Raw genomic sequence first — 22255 nt, forward strand, 5'->3', positions numbered from 1 at the left:
CCTTCAGCTCAGTCCTTTATTTATCAGGGGTCACCACAGCGGAATGAACCTCCAACCATTCCGGGACATGTTTTATGCAGCGGATGCACTTCTAGCCGCAACCCGTTACTGGGAATCACACATATACTCTTACATTCACACACACACTCATACACTACAGCCAATTTAGTTTACTCGATTCACCTATAGCGCATGTCTTTGGACTGTGGGGGAAACCAGAGCACCTGGAGGAAACCCATGCGAACATGGGGAGAACATGCAAACTCCACACAGAAATGCCAACTGGCCTAGCTAGATCTTAAACCAGCGACCTTCTTTCTGTTACGCCCCGTTCAGACGGGGCGTCAGCGTCAACGCTTTCCATTCACGTTGAATGGGTGACGTCAGGCATTGCCGAACTGTATTGTGGATCCAACGGCACCGCTTCAGAGGCATTGCTCGCTACAGAAGTTGGGACTAGCTCAACTTTTCAAGCGTCGACGAAAGTGTCAGCGAATCAGATCGATGTATGCAAATACACCAGCTAGACAGTGGCCTATTGCTGACTGAATTTCATTGGCTGACGCTGCTATGACGATCGATTTAGCCCCAACTTTAGACACGCCTTCAGTCAAGTGTTGACGCTGAAGCCCAATGTGAATGGGGTGTAAGGCAACTGTGCTGCCCCATAACTATATTCACTTTTATAATATTTTACAAATACTCCAGAAATTGCCACAATCTAATAAACTATGAAGTTTTTTCATAATTTTGATAGAGGATTCTGACCTGTGCGGAGGTGCGGTGGTATGAGGAATAATGCAGAGGAGTGGGCAGCCCTGCTTCATGGGTTAAACTGGAGTATTGACTCTGAATGGCATGATGGTGCTGGTTTGCGTAGCTGCTGTAATTATAGCTGCCAGTGTACCTGAGGAAAATAAAAGAACATATCTTTAATATTATTTCAGAATCAGCACAATATTTAATCTCTCATCATTTATTGGCGCTTACCCGTGCTCATCCCGATGTGGGTAAACTGGCATCCGGTGTGCAGAGGATGATCCGTGTAACGCAGGTCCGCCTCTCATGCAGGACAGCTGGGATCCGGGCTCGGTTGGGCTGCCGCCTGAAGTTGTCACTGTGTATGTAAGGGACCAGGTATATGACTGAACAGCTCCTGGCACATACACAGACATACATATACAGAAAAACGTGTTTGGAGTGTTAATTGAGTGCTCTTACTGTGGGATACAGGTTTAATGGATGCATGGAATGGGGCCGTGCCAGCTGAATGTAATACTGTGATGTGAGATATGAGGTTTAGCATGGTTCTAACATTATTTACCTGTTGTGGCCGATATGCTGGTGTACTCCGGAGACTGGGCTGAATTGGGGGACCCTACTGCCGGTACGCCCACCGAGTGAACAGATTTGGCAGGAGAGTAGGGTGCAGGTGACGTAGATGTTGGAGTGGAGCTCATCAGCATCAGCTCTTCTCCAGTATCTGCTGGAAGAGTCCAAGACAAATTGTGTGTGTTGACATCAGTTAAGACAACTTTAGCACCTGTTAGCTTTAATTGTGGGGAAAACTGGATAATTTTGAGCTTTTGTCAGCTAATTTCATCTTCTGGGTTTAAAATGATTTTTGGGGCAGGATCAAAATCGGTGACGTAACACCAAACTGCAAGTGGAGTGATGACGCATCGGTTTCCTATGAGAAGACAAGACACACAGACCTGCCAGTGCCAAGCTGTGAGACCCTATGTTGGTCACTGGGTGAGACCACGTTCACGGACCCATGACACACAGTATTTAGCCGTTCTTGAAGGGTCGTATATGTTTGTTACCATGATCCACGGGGTTTGTTGCATGTTTTCTCCCACTATCCTGTCAGGGCCGATACAGCAAAGCTGTTTGTGTGCAGCAAGCATTTTTGTTGGAAGAGCAGTATGAGTATGGTGGAGAATGGTGAACTCTGTCTTTTATCAGTGGAGTTTGTTCACATTTAGACACATCGCCGTGCTGCTGCGTTCGCTTAAATCCTCCAGAGTCTGCATTCAGACCCGGGGATTGAGGGAGAAGTCCTCATTTATAGTGTTTATATGAACACCATTATCTTTATAATGATATAAATTGTGGTTATGTGTATGAAATTACGAATAACAAATGTAGCAGGGCATTAAATTACTATTTATTTCTTTGCATTTTAACTTTGTAATCTATAAAATCATGCGTCTCCTCATGGTTTGTGTCTCATTTTGTGAGCTAACTGATAACAGCTGTTCGCGCCCCTCCGTCTCCCCATCTCTGCTGGCCACGCCCACTCCTGCCTCTGCTTAAAAAGCTCCACGCCCATTATGATGCATTTTTTGAAAAAATTCTGAGGTAGACTTGAACCGACAGTGGGGGGTTTCATGGCCCTTTAAAAAAGATCATATTGTTTGTTCAGGATGCTGGTGCAAGATGCCACAGCAGACGTCTTAACATCAAACCAATGTCTTAACCAGATGCCAGAATTCAGGTCAATCAAAAAGGAAATGCTGAACAACATCTACCTGAAAAATCAACAGCAAACCTAACTTGCATATAACAGAGTGGTTGAAGCTGAATTGTCACGAATCTAATAATAAGCTTATAAATGTGTGAGTTGCATGTATGATGGATTTGACAATTATTATAGTCCTTATATGTTTTTAAATCCAGCAGTTTTTTTTAACCTTTACATAAATAGTTGTGGCTGATTGTGGTATAATTGTGATTTACTGAATACATGCATAAATGTGAAACTTTACATTCAATATAACCAATAATAATTTTCTAACAGTACAGCAGACTATTTATATTATATTATATTATATTATATTATATTATATTATATTATATTATATTATATTATATGATTATATTATATTATATGATTATATTATATATTATATTATATTATATTATATTATATTATATTATATTATATTATATTATATTATATTATATGATTATATTATATTATATTATATTATATTATATTATATGATTATATTATATTATATTATATTATATGATTATATTATATTATATTATATTATATGATTATATTATATTATATTATATTATATTATATTATATTATATTATATTATATTATATTATATTATATTATATTATATTATATTATATTATAATATATCATGGGCAGCACAGTAGAACAGTGGGTAGTGCTTTCGCCTCGCAGCAAGATAGTCGCTGGTTCGAGCCCCAGCTGGGTCAATTGGCATTTGTGTTTGGAGTGCATGTTCTTCCCGTGTTTGCGTGGGTTTTCTCCGGGTGTTCCGGTTTCCCCCATGGTCAAAATACATGAAAAAGCTAAATTGTCTGTAGTGTATGTGTGTGAATGGGTGTGTGTGGATGGTTCTCAGTGATGGGTTGCAGCTGGAAGGGCATCCGCTGCGTAAAAAATGTGTTGGATAAGTTAGCGGTTCATTCCACTGTGGCGACCCTGGATTAATAAAGAGACTCAGCCAAAAAGAAAATTAATATATGAATGAGTATTATGAATATTATGTTATGTTATGTTATGTTATGTTATGTTATGTTATAAAATTACCATGACCTGTGCCAGCTCGCTACAGTCCTTATAATGCTGAGTTATTCCTATTTACTTTTTTACAACAAAAAGATGTGCACTATGCCTTTTATATGCTTAAAAAAACTATAAACCACAAACCAGACAACAGAAAGCTTGTGGTAGATTGTGTGAAACAGATTTACATCCATGTTTGATCATGTACGCCATATACATTTGCATTTGATACAGCAGGGGCCTGTACCATGAAGCCGAATTAGCTGGCTAGCCAGTTAAGTTTCATCTTAGTTTGCAGCAGTCTCAGGTTTTAGGTAACATAATAGCAGCACAACTTTGTTGCCATGGTACACTCTAAAATACGTTGAGTTATTTCTTTAACCCATTGGTTGAGTTAAAAATATTGGGTTGCTTTGTTGGATTGTTTTAACCTTAACAACTATAATAGCTAAAAAAAAATTGGGTTAAAAAATGTAATTTCAAAATTCAACTGATGGAACAAACACAGAACAGCTGTGTGTTAATATGTGTACATAATGTTGTTTTGCTTTATAAAGTTTATTTAAGCTCTATCGCCATATTATAGCAATTATTTTGTTATCAAATGTGTTTGGCTTTCTTTGTATCGACTGATTTTTATATCCATTTCTCTTACACTCTTACTGATACAAACGCATAATATATAATGGAGCATGGTATTATATGAGCTGAGCCGAACTTCCTTCATAGAACCTAAAAGCCAAAATTAGTTAAAAGCCAAAATTAGTTAATTCAACTAAATTGAAACTTAACTGGGTAGCCAGCTAAACCGGCTTTATGGTACAGGCCAAGGTTTATGGGCTTCAGCTTGATTTAAAAAAAAACATCAGGTTAAATTTTCATAGCTGAATTTGACAGTTGTTTATATAGTAAAACGAAACCCGAATCCTTCTTCAAGTAGTCAACTTCAGAAAACTACTGTTTTAATGACAAATTAGGGTCTTACCTGGTGCGCCCTCTCCTTTCATCGCCCTCATCAGTTCATTGGCTCTCTCTTGGCAGTGCAGAGATTCAAGCAGGTAAAGTACATAGTCATCAAACATGAGGTGAATCAGATGAAACGAGCCTGGAAATAAAAAGAATCCAATTAAACTACATTCTTTCAATTTAATGATTAAAACAAGCCATAAATGAAGGCTTTGAGGACTCTCCATATAAAGCATGGGCCAGACTTTAACTTAAATTTGATTCTCAAGTAAACAAAGAGATTTGATGTTGTTAACTGGTGTAAAACTGAACTGCATTTAAATAGTATGATCTCAAAACCAATTCAGAACCAAACCAGGGATAAATGAAGCCTTCCAAAAAGGACATGCCAGACACCGATTCAATCCTGAATCTAAAGCGGGATTATTGGAGCTAGGCTTATCAAATAACATGTTGCAATTAATTGCTGAAGCAATAATCAAATTATACAGTAAAATCACTGTATTGATGTACTAAGTTACAAAATAAAATAAAAGTATAGAAATAAACAAAAGTTTCCCTAACAGGTATAATAAGAAAATACCTACTGTATTGCTTTACTGAATCAACTGCACATTTTTAATTTGTCGACTTTAACTGCAGTTTGGCACTTTCACTTTCATTCAGAAACATTTCATGCATGCCCCTGTGACAAACGAGATATTGGATGCGTGTATGAACTGCTGGAAGAGTGTTGTTTTAATGGAATTTGATACCGCACGCTGAATGGGCAAAAAAAAACTCCGCTTTTCACAATGCATGTGTCTGTGGTCCTTCACTGACTTGGTAGGTGCAGAGAATAATGTCAAACAGCCATGTGTGTATAGCAAAATGCATTGAAAATCCTACACAATGGCGATAGTGGGGTGTTTACATGTCTGTACTGCACTTCAATAATGCGACTATAATCGGCATACTCCACATGTCTTAATTTGATTTCAATTTAGTTCAGTTATGACCTTAGTCGAATTAAGATAATCAAAAATCCCTGTTTACATGGTAGACTCTTAAGTACTCTTATTTCCCAGAGGACGAGCTCTTGGTTAGTTTCCATTCTGCTTTCCACTGTTCCCCCCATCATGTTATCCACCATTTTATCAATTTTGTTTGTTTGTGTGTACTGTGTATATTAATTATATATTTATAGATATAAAATATATGTGTATATGAAACAAATTATACATAAATTTAAATATCTATGTAACAATTAGTATATAACAATGTATACATATGTAACAATAGTATACTATTGTATACTTTTATTTCCATCTATTATCAACTAAGAAAAGATTAACATGTAAAAAATGCTCATGTTTGAACTATTTAGCAAGGCCCAATTATAAACACCACTGCAAATACAATGTGAATTTTCTTTAAAAAATTTTCGGAAAGTTCAATTATTAAGAGTATTTGAAGTGTCCATGTTATATCAGTATTGCGCATGTTCACTATCACAATATGTTGAACTACTGAATATCATCATATGTCTAACTGGAGCGCTTTAAATAATCAGATCTGGAAAAAAAACCAAGTCAGAACCAAACTAGCGGTTCAACAGTAAACTCTAGAGAGTTACTGAAGCATATGATGCTTTGAGTCCATGTTCTGAATGAGATTGGGGAAGGAATTCATAAGGAGCATTGCACAATCCTCGCATTGTGTTCGCAACTCCAGCCACTATGTGCATAATAAACATTGCGGCTATTCAGCGGACTGGGCGCAATACTGCCCGGTCATAAAATGGGAAGAAGGGGGAAAGACTTGGTGGGGGTGAGCCTTTGTTAATTAGCTGTTTTGTACAGAGCGCTGCATTATCAAAACACTGCAACCAGCTGTGCCTTTGATATTCACAGACAGAGCTGACAGGGAGGGAGCCTTTACCTCTTTTATGGCCCTTCTTTCAGTTACTTTGCCATAGACAGCTAGGTGGTGTAAGCCAAGAGTTAGCAAAGCTGCCATCTTAGTTAAAAGTTGACACTTGGTGTTGTGGATTGGGAAACTCAAGCAGGGTCATTAACTGAGTAATTTTACTTGATCGCTTTGCTTAAGTATTATTTTTGTACATCACTCGGTTAAAATTCAAACGGATTACTTGTATTGTATTTGAACTTCTATTTAAAGTCTGTGTGAACAGAAAGCTGCCGAGACATTTATTTCAGTATGTTGATGTACCTCTATCTGAAACAGAATATTTAGTGGGGTGGGGATTTCTTTTGCGCATCATTTCCTCATAGCAAACTAACGGTAATAGGGGCATGGTTAAGGATATTAATATACAGTTGCTATGCAAGCAAGTGAATTAAATTGCACAGATTAATTAGTCACATTAAGAATAACAATGTGAGCTAGCTAAACAATACATTGTAAATTGTGATTTCACAATTTCACATTTTTCATATGAAATATAGTAGTCATTATTTATTTATTTTTTTTAATGAATGTGGCCTTGTAATCTTTAATCAAAAACCTTAACCTTCCTTTCTCTCTTGAAATGACTTCTTGTCCCTTCTGTCATGTGAGATGAAATAAGGGCAGGGCTATTTTGAGGGTCTGTTCCTCTCGTCAGAGGCAGTGGTTGAAAAATTGAGCAATACAGGATGATTCCTCATGGTTCCTCAATACAAGATCCTACAGAGATCCTGGAAAGTAATCTTTTACAACTGGGTGCCACTCAAATCTACCACCATTTTGTTGCAAAACCCAACATTCAGTGATGCAATCAATTCCCATAGGATGGAATCAAGACCTGCCTTGAAGCCATTTCACTCAGATATTACCTTTTCATACAGACTTGCAGTTCTGAAGAAAAATCTATTTTTTTTTCCTCCTCATACATTTAATTAAACATAAAGGGCTCTATTTTGATGATCTAGGCGCAAAGTCTAAATTGACTGGCGCAAAAGCATTGAGGGCAAAAACTGAAGGACGAAAAATACGTTTTGCAACCTGGCACATAGTCTGACAGGGTGGTGCTTATTCTCTTAATGAGTTATGGGTATGTTTTGAGAATAAACCAATCAGAGTCTCATCTCTCATTCCCTTTAAGAGTAAGTTGCATCACACCATGGCGCACTTGCTTTTTACATGGCGGACTTTGCAAGTGGAAAAACTGAATGCTTCACTAGCAAGAAACAGTTAAACGGACCATCTGCAGCACGAGGGTAGAGAATGAGCCTCCTCCATTTAGCCTCTTTTCTATTCTCTTTACTTACACTTTATTTAACTCCTTTACTTTTGTAAAAAAACGGTGATGTACGCACTCCACTTAAGACATCCATTAGCCTACATATTTAATTTTGTTTGTTAAGCACACATATTTGTTTCAAAACTCTAAATATTTGTTTCAAAACCCTAAATTCAGTTCTAATTTCCAGCAAATGAATAAATGAACAATAATAACCAAGTGTGGTCAAACAACTGAGTTATATCCAAACATACGTCCTGCTCTTATGCCACACATAGTGATGCATACGTCTTCAAAACTCGACAGGTGGCCAAATCTAAACTTGTTTTTATTAAAGCAAATATAAATATGCATATGCTAATAACAATAACAAATGGAAATTGTCATGAGTAAACTGAAATACACAACCAAGATGAAGAAGGCATTGAGGTAGTGGTTTTTATATTTATGTAGAAAATAATACATTTTGTAACATTTTAATCCTTTTTTTTTCATTTGTAAAGATAATTGTGTATTGCTGTACATCCTGTGTGTATTAAACAATGTATAAGCGTTTTGGACCTGCATGGGTGCATAACTAACATGCTCTGCGCTGGACTTTAGACCAGCTTTCTGTTGGTCAATGGCGCAGTCTATTTCAGTTCCTCAAAATGTCAGCGCTCCAACAATGCGGCTTAGCTCACCTCCTTTATACACCAGCACACACATTAGTCCTCAAAGTGGCACAAATGGATTTGCTAATTAAACAACGTGGTGCAAAACATGAAAATTACTGTTGCTCTGGTCTGAAAATAGCAACAAATCCCGCCATACACGTCTTGTGTCTTATTGCGCTGGATGTAAGATAGGGCCCAAAAAGTACTTGTTTTTTTTGCCTTTTATTTTCTTTAAATTTGGTAAGCACAAAACAGATGTGCTTACTTTACATGCAAGAGCCAATGATGTTTGGTTTTAACACATTTTTAGCTTGTTATACAGCTTTGAAACAAAATGAAGACATCACAGTTTCTTTGGATTTACACTCTACAGTATTGTGTTTGATATATGGTCATTTGTGATGACATTTCTCACAAAGGTCAAATTAAACAGCTGTCGTTTATAGATTTTTTTTTTTTGCATAAAATAACAAAAAATGCTGTGTTTTCAGGAATGTTTATATTAATTATTAATACATTAGCTATGCTTTCAACTACAACAAATGAAAACATTTGTTATTGTGACATTTTCTGTAAAAAAAAAAAAAAAAAGGCTTTATTGTACTTTGCATTAGAAGACGATTCGGTATGATGAAACCAGAAGTTTATTTTTTACTAAGGTACTTTTATTTTTTAGGTCTTAAGTACATTTTTAAGCTGATTTCAATTGTACTTTTGGCAAAATATTTTTAATTTGAGTACTTTTAATTAAGAACATTTGTTTACACCCTCCTCCCATTTAAAAACAAAACTTTTATTATTTAGACTAATTGAACAATTGTGCCGAAATGGTTTAGTCTGACTCACCAAAGCTTGGTGCACTATGCAGCGTCATATCCCGGATAACTCTTGTCCCAAAACACGACCACATGAGCAGGAACTGCTGAGCTACCCTCTTCAGAGATCCGGGTCTCTTCCCCGCCACCTAAAGGAAGAATTACCATGAGAAAAGCTTGGGGGAAGGCACAGGGGCCTTAACCTTTGGGTCCGCGCTGGGGTCTAACCCCCAAAAACCAAAAACATGTCAACAAGTCAACTATTTGATTTGCCCCTAAGGAAACACCCCTCCCATTGAACTATTGTCTGGTGGGTAGTAGAGGTTCCCATGGCAACCAGATTTACAAGCCCATATCTGGGCCCATAATGGGCGCAAAAAGGGGCCATGAAGACATCATTAAGTTGGGGAATTGCATCACGGAAGGTCTTAAGCATGTTGTGACGGCATTTAGACTTGCATAGGCTTGACACCTGCAGAGTTTTGACTGAATAAACACACAAACTGCTTTAGAATGGCTTTAATATAGGTCAAACATGAGGCATCCCATTTTGGTGTCTGCATCTAATTCAATTCACAAAAGTTATTTTACAAACAAGGAAAGCATATTTAAGGCAAGTTAATGTTAAGAATTTTTGAAAAATAAAATGTGGGTGAAATGCTAAATCCTAATTCAACTAAACAATATAATATAATATAATATAATATAATATAATATAATATAATATAATATAATATAATATAATATAATATAATATAATATAATATAATATTATATAAATGATTAATTCCTAATTGATATTTATTATACTACAAAAAGAAGAATAAAATGACTTTTATGGACTGTACACCTACCCTCACAACACATCTCTCCACCATAGAGTCCAGCCACTCGATGTAGGCTTCAATTGGAGACTGGTCCTCTAGCAGTCTGTCAAATTCTTGATACACTGTGAAGAGATTTACAATACATTTGACAAAGAGCTTCTGCTTTCAAATTCAGCTTGTAAACTTTGCTAACACGCTCAAAACAGTGTTTATGCAGTGATGCCACAAAAGAACCATTTTGGGTCCCATAAATAACCCCTGATTCTTAAAAGAAATTTTCTTTTAATAATCTAAAGAATCTATTCCCACTATTAGCAATCTTCTTTGGAGCATAAAGAGTGAACGGATCGTTGTAGAACAAAATATAGTTCCATTTGTCAGTCTACTGGCACAAAAGTCAATATTAAACTGGAAACAGAAAGCAGCTTATTTATACATCTAATGGGATGATTAAACATTTGGAACTGGAGGAAATCAAATTCTACCTAAAAATGAAAATTCAATAAAATCTGGCAACCTTTCATAGATTTTTTTAAAGACATCAATTCTGCAGGAAATATTTAAAATGCAGAGCAATAAACTAATTTAGGTTAAAGCTGAAGGTCAGTATTTTTTTTTGTATCATTATTTAATTATTATTATTATTATTATTATTATCATTATTAATTTTAGTATTATTATCATTATTAATTTTAGTATTATTATCATTATTGTTATAATTATTGTTATCATCATCATTATTATTATCAGCATCATCATCATTAATATAATAATAATAATAATAATAATAATAATAATATGTATAATTATAATTATTATCATCATAATTATTATTATTATTATTATAATCATCATTATTTATTGTATTTATCTAATATTAGTTTACTACGGTTAGTTTGTGCCTTGTATTGCCAATTGTTGTGTATATGTTTATTGGACAAAATTTGTAAGTCTTTGTGTTTGAATGTTTAAAAAAAACAATAAAAAAGTTATTAAAAAATGCATTGATATTTTTTTAATAAATGATGCCAATAAACAACATTAGTTTCTAAGAGTGTACATTATTAGAAAAATCCCCATTGGCATCGATTTGAGTTCTCTGTATGAATTGCGTGGAGAGGAGCTCCGATTCCCTCTTTGAGGATGACATGACAGAATCTCTGAACTTTGACCTGATCAGTCATGTGAGAGGCTGACGCTGAAATGAATTCGAAATGCTCCTCGGGGTGTCAAACTGTGAGGGTTAACCTCTCAGTGTCTGTGCTTAAAGCTGGTCTCTCATGGTCGTGGGAATGATTCAGCGTTGGTTGACAGCTACTGTGTGAAATCCCAAACATAAAGCAGCGGGGCTTTTAACACAGCGCCGCGTGTGATTTTTTGCAGAAATAACTCTGCAAGTACACTTATAAATAACTCCCCATCGATTCCTGCTAGTTTTTTGCCCCATGTAAATCTGATTCTAAAGCGTACGTCCTCACATTGGATGATGAGTCTCCTCTGGTCTTCTCTGGAGTCTTCCATAGTATAAAGAGTTTGTTTAGTGATGCTGTTGAGGTCTACGTTCCTCCAGTCCTCGAGCATCTGAAAGGTGATGTCTGCACTGTGGATCACTGTTCGAGAGGCCTGCGAAAGCAACCAATTAGTTGTGCATGTATGAAAACATGATGCAGAAGGTTAAGGACAGTTTTTTTTTTTTTGTTTTGTAAAACACCATTTTTGAAGGATACATTTCTATATTTACAGTTAAAGTCAGAATTTGTATTCCTCCTGAATTATTAGCCCACCTGTTTTTTTAATTTCTGTTTTCTAAACATAATAGGCTCTATTTTAAACATAATAGGCTCTATTTTAGGTATCTAGGCACAAAGTCTAAAGTGCATGACGTTAAAGCATTCAGGGCATGTCCGAATCCAGTTTTGCTGTTTTAACCCTCTACCGCTTGGTGTTGCCATATAAACATAAACATATTTATGTTCATTTTCCTGACACTGATTCTTTAAGACTGAAGTTCTAAATTTTTTTTTTGTTGGAAGGAGAAGCCCTTAGTTTAGCCAATGATGTGCTTTGGTTAAGTCACATGACGTACAGTGTTTTTCTGTGGTGGGATTTCTGATAGGCTGGCGGTTATTGTGAGTAGTTGATGAATGCAAATAAAAATGTCAATAAAAACACAGGACCAACTTTGAGACATCACCTCCAGTAAGTTATGATGCAATTAAATCAATTAAATCAAAACAAACAACAATTCAAGCAACACAATTATTAATTATAAGGAAAGTTCAACATTTTTAGAAAACATTTTAAAGTTAGATACACTATAGGACATTGTAGCCACATGGCAACATATCAAAGTACCTTGAAAAAAAAAATTCCCAGAAGGAAAATATGGTTAAATATTTTATTTATAGATCTGTTATAATGTATGCAGTTGAGGGTTAAGAACGGAAAAATAAGCTCTGCACCCTGGCGCATTGTCTAACAGGGTTGTGCTTATTCTCTTAATGAGTTATGGATGTGTTTTGAGGAGAACCAATCAGTCTCATCTCCCATTCCCTTAAGAATCAGTTGTCACGCCATGGCGCATATGCTATTTACATCATATTTGCTTTAATTTTCATATTTAAAGATAATTGTATGTTGCTGTACATCCTGTGTGTATTAAGCAATGTGTAAGCGTTTGGACTTGCATAGGTGCATAACTAACGCGCTCTGCGCTGGACTTTAGACCAGCTTTCTGTTGGTCAATGGCGTGGTCTTTTTCAGTTCCTCAAAATACACCAATAATACACCAAAACACACCAATAATGCGCCTCCTTTTTAGACCAGCACAACAATGAGTCCACAAAGTGGCACAAATGGATTTGCTATTTAAACAACGTGGTGCAAAACATGAAAATTACTGTTGTGCTGGTTTGAAAATAGCAACAAATTGTGCCAAACACGTTTTGTATCTTATTGTGCCGGGTGTATGATAGGGCCCTATAATTTTAATATCTAATTTCTAAATAACTGATTACTTTTATTTTTGTCATAATAACAGTCCATAATATTTTACTAGATATTTTTCAAGAAACTAGTTTTCAGCTTAAAGTGACATTTAAAGGCTGAAGTTGGTTAATTGGGTTAATTAGGCACGTCATAGTATAACGATAGTTTGTTAGACAATCAAAAATAAATATAGCTCACGGCAGTTAATAATATTGACCTCAAAATGGTTTTAAAAAATTAAAAACTGCTTTTATTTTTGCCTAAATAAAACAAATGAGACTTATATTATAGGAGATACTGTGAAAATGCCTTGCTCTGTTAAACTGGAGGCCTAATAATTTTATGTAGTTTGCAGTCTGATGTTTAAGAAAATGTACTATAAGGGGTTACTAATTTGATCATACTAAATTGTATCTTGAATACATCCTGGTGTGAGACAGCAGAAATGAACAAAAACAACACAAATAATAAAAAAACAAATAGCTCGAGAGCGAGTTATCTTCATTGTTGGACACTTATCTTCACACAGTGGTATTTATTTTATTAATAAATTATGAATAATATATTTTTTTCTCAAACTTGTTAGACATTAAAGATAAATATATATGGTTTTTACACCAAAAGACAACAAAAGTTTACAATTATATAATGGCTACAAAAAAAACAACAGTTGAATATCATGAGATTCAGAGGGGTCGAGTCATATGATCTTGAAGTTTTCAGTGACAAAATATATTAAGCTATTATATGTTTAGAAATATATAGATGACTTTTTTATTTAAATAGCCTCTTGGAAAATTAGGTATGAGGTATTCATTAATGTTTTTAGGGTTTTCTTTTTAATTTCAAAGAGCTGTAATTTATTGAACTATTCATGAGACAGTTTTAAAATTTGGCTGAAAAAAGTTTTTAAAAAATTAATAATAGCAGTTTTTATAACAAAAGATCCATAGAAGACGTAAAAACGTGACAAACCACCTGTACAAACACTTTTCTCTCTCTCTCCCTCTCTCTCTCAAAAAAACTCCCTACTTACTCTTGCACTAAATTCTTGTATGCTCTGTATAATTAGCACTTCTTTTGTATATTGCCTCTACTTTTTAAATCGCTGTATGCCTCCTCAATTGTAAGCCACTTTGGACAAAAGCATCTGCTATATGACTAAATATAAATGTAATGTCTAAAAAAGATTGACTGCATTTTAAATGACAACACTAATTACATTCCTTATTGTCATGTGTGACACTAAACATACAATGTTACATCAACAACCCATATATTAATCATAAAAAATATACCTGACAGAGGTGGTTTAATGATGTTTGTCGTTTGAGAATCTGAGAAAATCTTCTTGACACTGAGAATAAAAACGTATAAATGTATGGTCAACAATAATTGTAGGATGAATTAATTAGGATGTTTTTGAGAGTGTTAAAAACATTAGCTCATACATTCAAACTTAATGTTGCGCAGGTTTTCGGGCAGGTCATGTAAAGCCACCTTCAGCCACTCGTCCAGCTGCTTGGCAAACTTCCTGATCACCTGAGTGAGGCTGCAGATTCCAAACACACACACAAGGATAAAATGTTGTTTACTAAAGGGTTTTATCATACATAACAAAGGATGCTCTGACACAATTACATTTCATGCGTCACTGACAGGAAATCTACTTTAAGGTAATTACTCTGACGCAAAAGTTAGATATGCAGATAATGCTAGCAATGATCCTTAAGGAAATAGTATTTAAGGTATTTACTTAGCTTAAGAGATGAATTCCAAGCTGTCAGATTTATTTATTTATTTATTTATTTTAACAAATGTACCAGAGGCAATTCTGAAGATGCTGAAGGTGAAATTGAATATATAAATATGAACAAAACTTTAGCTGCTTTGACCATATATATTTTAACCTGACTGTCTGACTATCTTTCCTGTAGATGATTTTTTATTTGACTAAATTACCAACCAAAATTTGACAGATCAAATCAAAAGTAATGCTTTTCTAACATTAAAGAAAAAAATTTGATAATCTTGACAAATCTTCATTATCATTATCCAATTAAATTGTGACTTGTGGAGCTGCACATTGATGGATTTACTCTTTAGTGTTTAGATTCTCAGCAGTGAATATTAAACCACACTGACCTGAACTGAACTTAATCTCTGTAAAACTGAACTGACAGTGTTTTAATTCACTTTAATCTTCTATGTGAAGCTGCTTTGATAGAATCTACATTGTAAAAGCGCTATAGAAAAAAGATGAATAGAAAATTTAATTGAATCTTATGTAACTTCATATGTCAGTTGATATCACCAAACTTACAGTACTTTTGTGTCAGATTCTTTCGTTCATCCACTTAATATAGGTTCACTGATTCTCAGTCCAGTCAGTTGTGACAAATAAAATCCTCTTCTGTTATGATTTTTATTTTCCCTAATTTAAAACCTATTTCACCCGGAATTCTTTAACATTTAAATTGTATATAGTTTATTTTGCCCACAATGCAAGTGTGATTTATATCTGTTATACCTCTCCAAGTTAAAACACACACATGTTTGTTTTTGGGAATTACAAGGACCTTCCATAAGTTTCGATAATTTTTTTATACTGTACAAACTGTATTTTCTTTCGCCCCACCTCAACCACGCCCATAGCCAGGGGAGGTTTGTGTGGTTTGAAAGACCCACCCCTCACTGACTAAAGTCCAGAACCTGTCCCATACATGAGCTCATTTGTCCTATTTTGACTGCTATCTATGCCATAATAAACTGTGAAAATAACCCATCAAAAACGGCTTAAAGACCAAGTGGAATTATGTGTTGGCTCTCGGTACAGAATTTGAGACACCGAATTTAGCATGGCGTAATTTTTCATACTGAAGTCACGCCGTGCCAAATTCGGTTTGGAAAGTCGAATGTGCTGGCCAGTTATAATTTGTCTAATAAATGACAATAGTCTACATTTTTTAAATTTAAAACTTTAACAGATTGCTATTTTTTTCATATCATATACTGTGTAATACGTTTGTATTTTAAAAATAAGTGTTATATTCATATTTCTCTATTCTAAATCTTTAGGTACATCAAAAAGTGTAGTTGATGACCATTTGCCAAGCTAATCCAGCAAAAAATAGTGCTTAAAATGTCACTAAAATGCAGTATTTGAACCTAATAATTAAATAGAAAATGATGCAAATAACTGCAAAAAGGTCCAATTTGTGTGAAAAAAAGTACCAAGCCTTTCACCAGACTGGCTACGGGCCTGCCAACCCTTCCCCTAAATACAACCCTCACAAGAAAATGCAGGCAATATCCTGATAATTCCCCTACTCCTTGTAACGTCAGACCCATGTCATTACACAAATTAGTGTCCTGATATGTCACAAAAACATGAGCACACACACACACATGCAATGCACCACTGCCAATGGTATCCATTACCAAATTTTTTAAAATTGTTATCATATTCGAAATATGTACTGTCTGATGATGTCACTATAAACAAAAACATACTATACTAAAGTCGGAATAAGATTTCAGTTCACTTGGATTTTAATGAACTGATAACTTTCATGCATTGAACACCAGACTTTTATGTTATGGTTAGAAGAATACGTCTAAATAAATAAAGTGTTTGCAAAAAATACAAGGATGAGTGTGACTTTCTATTAAACAAAATTAAAATAAGCAGGAATGGGGCTCACCTGTCAGGCAGAGCTTGTAGGACGGTGGGCATGAGGACGCCTGAGATGGCCTTGTACAATATGGAGTCACACACACCCACTATGTTGACCACTGTAGAAGAGCCCAGGACAGGGAGCATGTGGGGCGGCATGCCCTGCCAAAAGTGCAACAGGAAGCTCTGAACCTGCCCATGTAAACAAACACAAATAAACATGAAGATAAAACAGCATCAGCATCACCCTAAACGTTTCCTATAATCAAAAACAACATTTAAAAGGGGATTTTTGCATGAAAATGAAATATGCCAAAATTTCACCCCTTAAAGCACACCCCTCTGCACAGTTTTGCTCTAACCCTAATCAAACACAGCTGATCCAACTAATCAAGGTGTTCAAGACTACTAGACACTATTAAGCAGGTGTGAGTTGGAGGTGGTTGGAGCTAAACTATGCAGAGCTGCGGCCCTCCAGGAATTGAGTTTGAGACCATTGCCTTAAAGCGAAAATTCAGCCAAAACTGAAAATGACCTCATTATTTACTCTTCAATATGAGTATCTTTCTTCTGTTTAACACAAAAACAGATGACTTGATGAATGCTGATTGCTGGCAGCCATTGACTTTCATAGTTAAATAAAAACATACCATGGAAGTCAGCTATACAGTACCAGCATTCTTCAAAATATATTCTTTTGTGCTCATCAGAAGAAATCAATTCAACTCAATTGAGGAATGAGTAAATATAAATTTTTTGGGGTCCTTAACCCTTTTACTGCATGCATTATGATAGATCTATAAATAAAATATTTGACTGTTTTTCTTTTCTTAGAATGGCTTAACTTGGGGAATTGTTTTAAGGTACTTATGTACAACGTCTATAGTGGATCTAACTTAAAATGTCTAATTTACATTTACATTTAGTCATTTAGCAGACGCTTTTATCCAAAGCGACTTACAAATGAGGACAAGGAATCAATTTACACAACTATAAGAGCAACAATGAATAAGTGCTGTAGGCAAGTTTCAGGTATGTAAAGAAAGTGTAAGAAGCAAAACATTAGTCATTTTTATTTTTATTTTTTTTAGTAGTTAGTGGAGGAGCCAGAGAGGAAATTGCAGATTAGGAAGGAAAGTGGAGACTAAATAGTTCAGTTTTTAGTCATTTTTTGAAGACAGCGAGTGACTCTGCCGTTCTGATGCAGTTAGGGAGTTCATTCAACCAACTGGGCAGATTGAGCGCGAGAATTTAGTTTTTTTCTGAGCAAGAATACTTTTAGTGGATCTAACTTAAAAAATGTTTTCTAAAAATGTTGAACTTTCCTTATTATTAATAATTGTGTTGTTTGAAATGTAGTTTGTTTATTTAATTTATTTAATTACAACAAACAACTATCTTGACTAAAACCTTTTTTGAATTGTGAATATGTCATCATAACTTACTGGAGGTAATGTCTCAGATTTTTTTGAGGATCTGACATAAGTTGATCCTTTGTTTTTATTGACGTTTTCATTTGCATTCAGCATCTACTCACAATAAACAGCAGCCTGTCAGAAATCATTCCACAGAAAAACACTGCAGGTTATGTGACTTAACCAAAGCCCACCATTGGCTAAACTAAGGTCTTCTCTTTCCAATAAATAAATTAGAATGTTGGCCTTAAAGAAACAGCGGCAGGGAAATGAACATAAATATAATGTTGCCATATGGCAACATCATCCGGTAGAGGGTTAAAGTTGTTCTAAACCTGTGTGAGTATTTTTATCCGCATAACAGACACCAAAACATTTAAGTATGCAAACAGGTCCCTAAAGGATCTTTTTTTTTCCCCCTACCCAATGGGGATCAGCAATGGTTTGTTTACCCGCATTCTTCAAAATATGTCTTATTCAAATATGACTCTTTTTGTCTAATGGTAGAAAATCATACAGGTTTGGAACAACTTGAGGGTGAGTGAATTTTAATTTGAATGCTTCTCTCTTTAGAGCGTCATAATGCAGAGCAATTACAATAAACAATCCTGTGTAAAATAAAAAGTACTGTCATCATTATTTGGTAACATTTTACAATAAGGTTGTATTAGTTTAAGCTAGTTAATGCTTGTTAACATGATCAAACAATGCAAAATACATGTATTACAGTATTTGTTCATGTTAGTTAACATTAGTTAATAAAAATACAGTTGTTCGTTGTTAGTTCATGTTAACTCACGGTGCATTAACTCTCATGTTATCAAGCATGAACTTGGATGTTAATAATGTATTAGTAAATGTTGATTTATGATTAATAAATGCTGTTCAAGTATTGTTAATACATCATTCATGTTAGTAAATGCATTAATAAACCTTATTGTAAAGTGTGACCTTTTATTTTTATAATAAAATCATTATTTTCCTCATTAAATATCCAATTTCCCTGAAATTCTTTCAGATTAATGTTTACATTTACGTTACTGTTAAATTTGTGTGATTTTTGCTAGTTAATGCCGTTTTCTTTTCTTTTTTTATTCTTAAAAGTAAGGGAATTTGGATCCACTTTCTGTGCTGCAATCAATAGATAGTTAAAATAAATAAAATCCAGCCTATTTTACAATGTAGAACTCAGTTTATAAATACAACAGGATGATGAAGTAAAGTTGGAACATCATTGAGTAGTTTCAAAGCTGTATGATCTCCTTTTTATCTGCAGAACAGATTGAAAATATATAGATATTTTGAAAAATGTATGCAAAATATCCTCTTTGACGTCCAATAGGTTTGAAACATCATTCTATTTTCGCATCTCGTTAAAACATCCAAATGCATTATCCTGGAGGCTCTATCTACTGGACCTTATTAGTTTGGAATATACCACAGCCAAAATAAATGGTGCCATTAAAAAACTGTACAATTTTGGTTAAATATGAGAGAGACTCTATCAGATATGTTTCAATCCTGATTTTGTACCTATTATTACAGTATTACTGTATTTATTTTACTTTATTTTATAAAAAAAAAAATTGTTGGGTGGATCTCGGGCTTTGTTCAAAATCAAAATGTTCAATAAAAAAAAAACAAAAAAACATCCAAATGCCACCCAAAAAAAGAAACAAAAAGCTCACCTCATCGAAGTTGGCGCGTATGACAGTATCCAGTATCCTCTGGCAGTGAGTTCTGTACATCATAATAAAGGTCGAGACCTTGTGCAGAAAAAAAAAAGCTAATTTAAATGACTTTTCTAACACTTTCCCATAGAGAACCACACCATCTCTTAATGATGTCATAGCAGATTCATCCCTGACTCATACATTAATAAGCCACTAAAAAAGCCCCTTATACTAAAGAAAGAGCCCACGAATACCAAACGACAAAAAAAGCTGCTTTCACGAACAATGACTATTTACAAGGCCTTGCCAAACCAGTGTATAAAAGAGGGCTTTAAAGATCAGAAACTCACAAACCATTTAAAATTACAGGCGCCTTTTTAAAGCGAGACAGCTAGTGCCCATCCTTTGTCCAACGCGAGATCTTATTATCTACTCGAAAGATTAAGAGTTCGCAAGGAACCAGCGTATAAATCCTCCGGGTCCTCATCTACTAAATCCAGGCCCAGGGAAGGTCCGGCTGACACATGAAAGCAGGATCTGGACGGGGGAGATGGGGGGTTGTGGAGTTTGGAGGTTAGCAGTTTTAGTGATCTGTTTACCTTCTCCTCTGGCAGACTGGCGGGCAGATTTAGGTCTTTGACATTTGGAAAGTCTGGCAGGAGAGTGCCCAGCTTGGAGCGCGGTGAATACGCTACTGTCTGTTTGGTGACCTCTTTCTTGCCCGTCTCGTTCACCCACGCAGCACCCTTTTTAGAGTACATCACATCGTAGTACTGGGAGCTCTCCTTCACTGCGATGCCATAGTAATGATACCTGATAGAGAGAGATAGAGATAGAGAGAGAGAGAGAGAGAGAGAGAGAGAGAGAGAGAGAGAGAAGAAAGGGGTGAAATTTATATATGAGATTTTGTTTGATTGCTAACAGTTTTGCGTTATTAAAGCATATTAAGCAGTTACTTGAATAACAGTAAGTAAGTGACATGTGAAATGCTTAGTATAATCTGTTGTTTTTGAATATACAGATTAATGATGGAATACAGTTATGTAAACAAACGGCAGTACTTCTTTACGTAAATATCTTTGGGGTAAAAATAGTGATGTGTTTCTTTCTCTTTGTTTTTTGTTCCTCCAGACGGGAATTTGGAGTGGAGTGCTATACGAAATTATGGACAGAGTAACTGTGAAACTAAATACTTGTGCAAAACATTAAGATCTTTATATTTTTTAGTTTCTGAAAGAAAAGAAAGAAAGAAAAAGAATACTTTTTAAATAATTCATTCATTCATATTCCTTCGGTTTAGTTCCTTTATTCATCCGGGGTCACCACAGCGGAATGAACCGCCAACTTAACAATATATTTTACACAGCAGATGTCCTTCCAACTGCAACCCAGTACTGGCAAACACCCATGCGCACCCATCTCGCATTCACACACACACTCATATACTACAGCCAATTCACCTATAGCACATGTCTTTGGCGTTTGGAAACCAGAGCACCCGGAGGAAACCCACGCCAACACAGTCAAACTCCACAAAGACATGCCAACAGGACCTTCTAGCTGTGAGGCGACAGTAATAACCACTGAGCCACCGTGCTGCCTTATACTTAATTATCAGAGATATTTTGTGTTAGTAATATTATTTTTACTAAGGAACGCATGTGGATACAAAAGATCAGAAATCTATTTTTCTTATTTTGAAAGTGATACCAGTTCCTCTTGAATCAGTTTGAATCATCAATTAGTGTTACTTCCCTCCAAGCACAGGACGTCAACATGAAGTCATACTGACGTTGTACCCCAACATCGTGAGGATGTTGGATTTTGTTTGGAAAATCTAGTTGATGTCAGAACTCGACGTTAATGTCCAACATAAAATCAATCAAATATCAACATTTAATTATGTTACACCTTCACGTTGTGTTGGCGTCTATCAGACGTTGGATTTTGGTCACTTTCTAACCTAAAATCAACTAAAGATCAAAGTAATTTGACGTCATTACTGGATGTCAAATAAACGTTGTCGCTTGGATGCTGGCTGGACATTAAATTTTGGTCACCTGACGTCATGAAATCTAAATCTAACCTAATTTTAATGTCTTATTATGTTGTGTGCCTGATGGGTTTATTATCATTGACATAATATTTGTATATTTCATTAATAGTTAGAATATATATTTTAAATTGTCTATATCTATTTTATAGCTTATTACAGATGTGTTTTTTTGTCATTGGTTACATTTCTAATGTATACATTTTTTCAATTTTAATACATCAAATGGGGTGACACGGTGGCTTAGTGGTTAGCACTGTCGCCTCATAGCTAGAAGGTCATTGGTTTAAGTCCCGAGGCAGTAGGCATTTATGTGTGGAGTTTGCATGTTCTCCACGTTTCCTCCGGGCCCTCCAGTTTCCCCCACAGTCCAAAGACATGCGCTAACGATGAATTGATTAAACCAAA

General features: G+C 35.2%; 1 protein-coding gene across 4 annotated transcripts in view; it reads right to left on the reverse strand.

Annotated features, from left to right (window-relative positions):
• rfx4 (regulatory factor X, 4) overlaps positions 1–22255 on the reverse strand; it is a 41543-nt gene that overhangs the window by 11966 nt on the left and 7322 nt on the right. The window contains exons 6-17 of one of the 4 annotated variants that reach the window (XM_073929005.1): positions 20394–20607; positions 19810–19887; positions 16735–16898; positions 14482–14582; positions 14329–14387; positions 11521–11665; positions 10070–10164; positions 9247–9364; positions 4541–4660; positions 1325–1483; positions 991–1117; positions 769–907 (exon numbers count right to left, since the gene is read on the reverse strand). In XM_073929005.1, the coding sequence (XP_073785106.1) occupies positions 769–907; positions 991–1117; positions 1325–1483; positions 4541–4660; positions 9247–9364; positions 10070–10164; positions 11521–11665; positions 14329–14387; positions 14482–14582; positions 16735–16898; positions 19810–19887; positions 20394–20607 (1519 nt within the window). Of the gene's footprint in view, positions 1–768; positions 908–990; positions 1157–1324; positions 1487–4540; positions 4661–9246; positions 9365–10069; positions 10165–11520; positions 11666–14328; positions 14388–14481; positions 14583–16734; positions 16899–19809; positions 19888–20393; positions 20608–22255 lie in introns of all 4 variants that reach the window. The other 3 variants (XM_068214746.1, XM_068214747.1, NM_205712.2) reach the window with 3 other exon arrangements.

Source organism: Danio rerio, chromosome 18 (genome assembly GCF_049306965.1).
Source record: "Danio rerio strain Tuebingen ecotype United States chromosome 18, GRCz12tu, whole genome shotgun sequence".
Taxonomy (NCBI): Eukaryota; Metazoa; Chordata; class Actinopteri; order Cypriniformes; family Danionidae; genus Danio; species Danio rerio.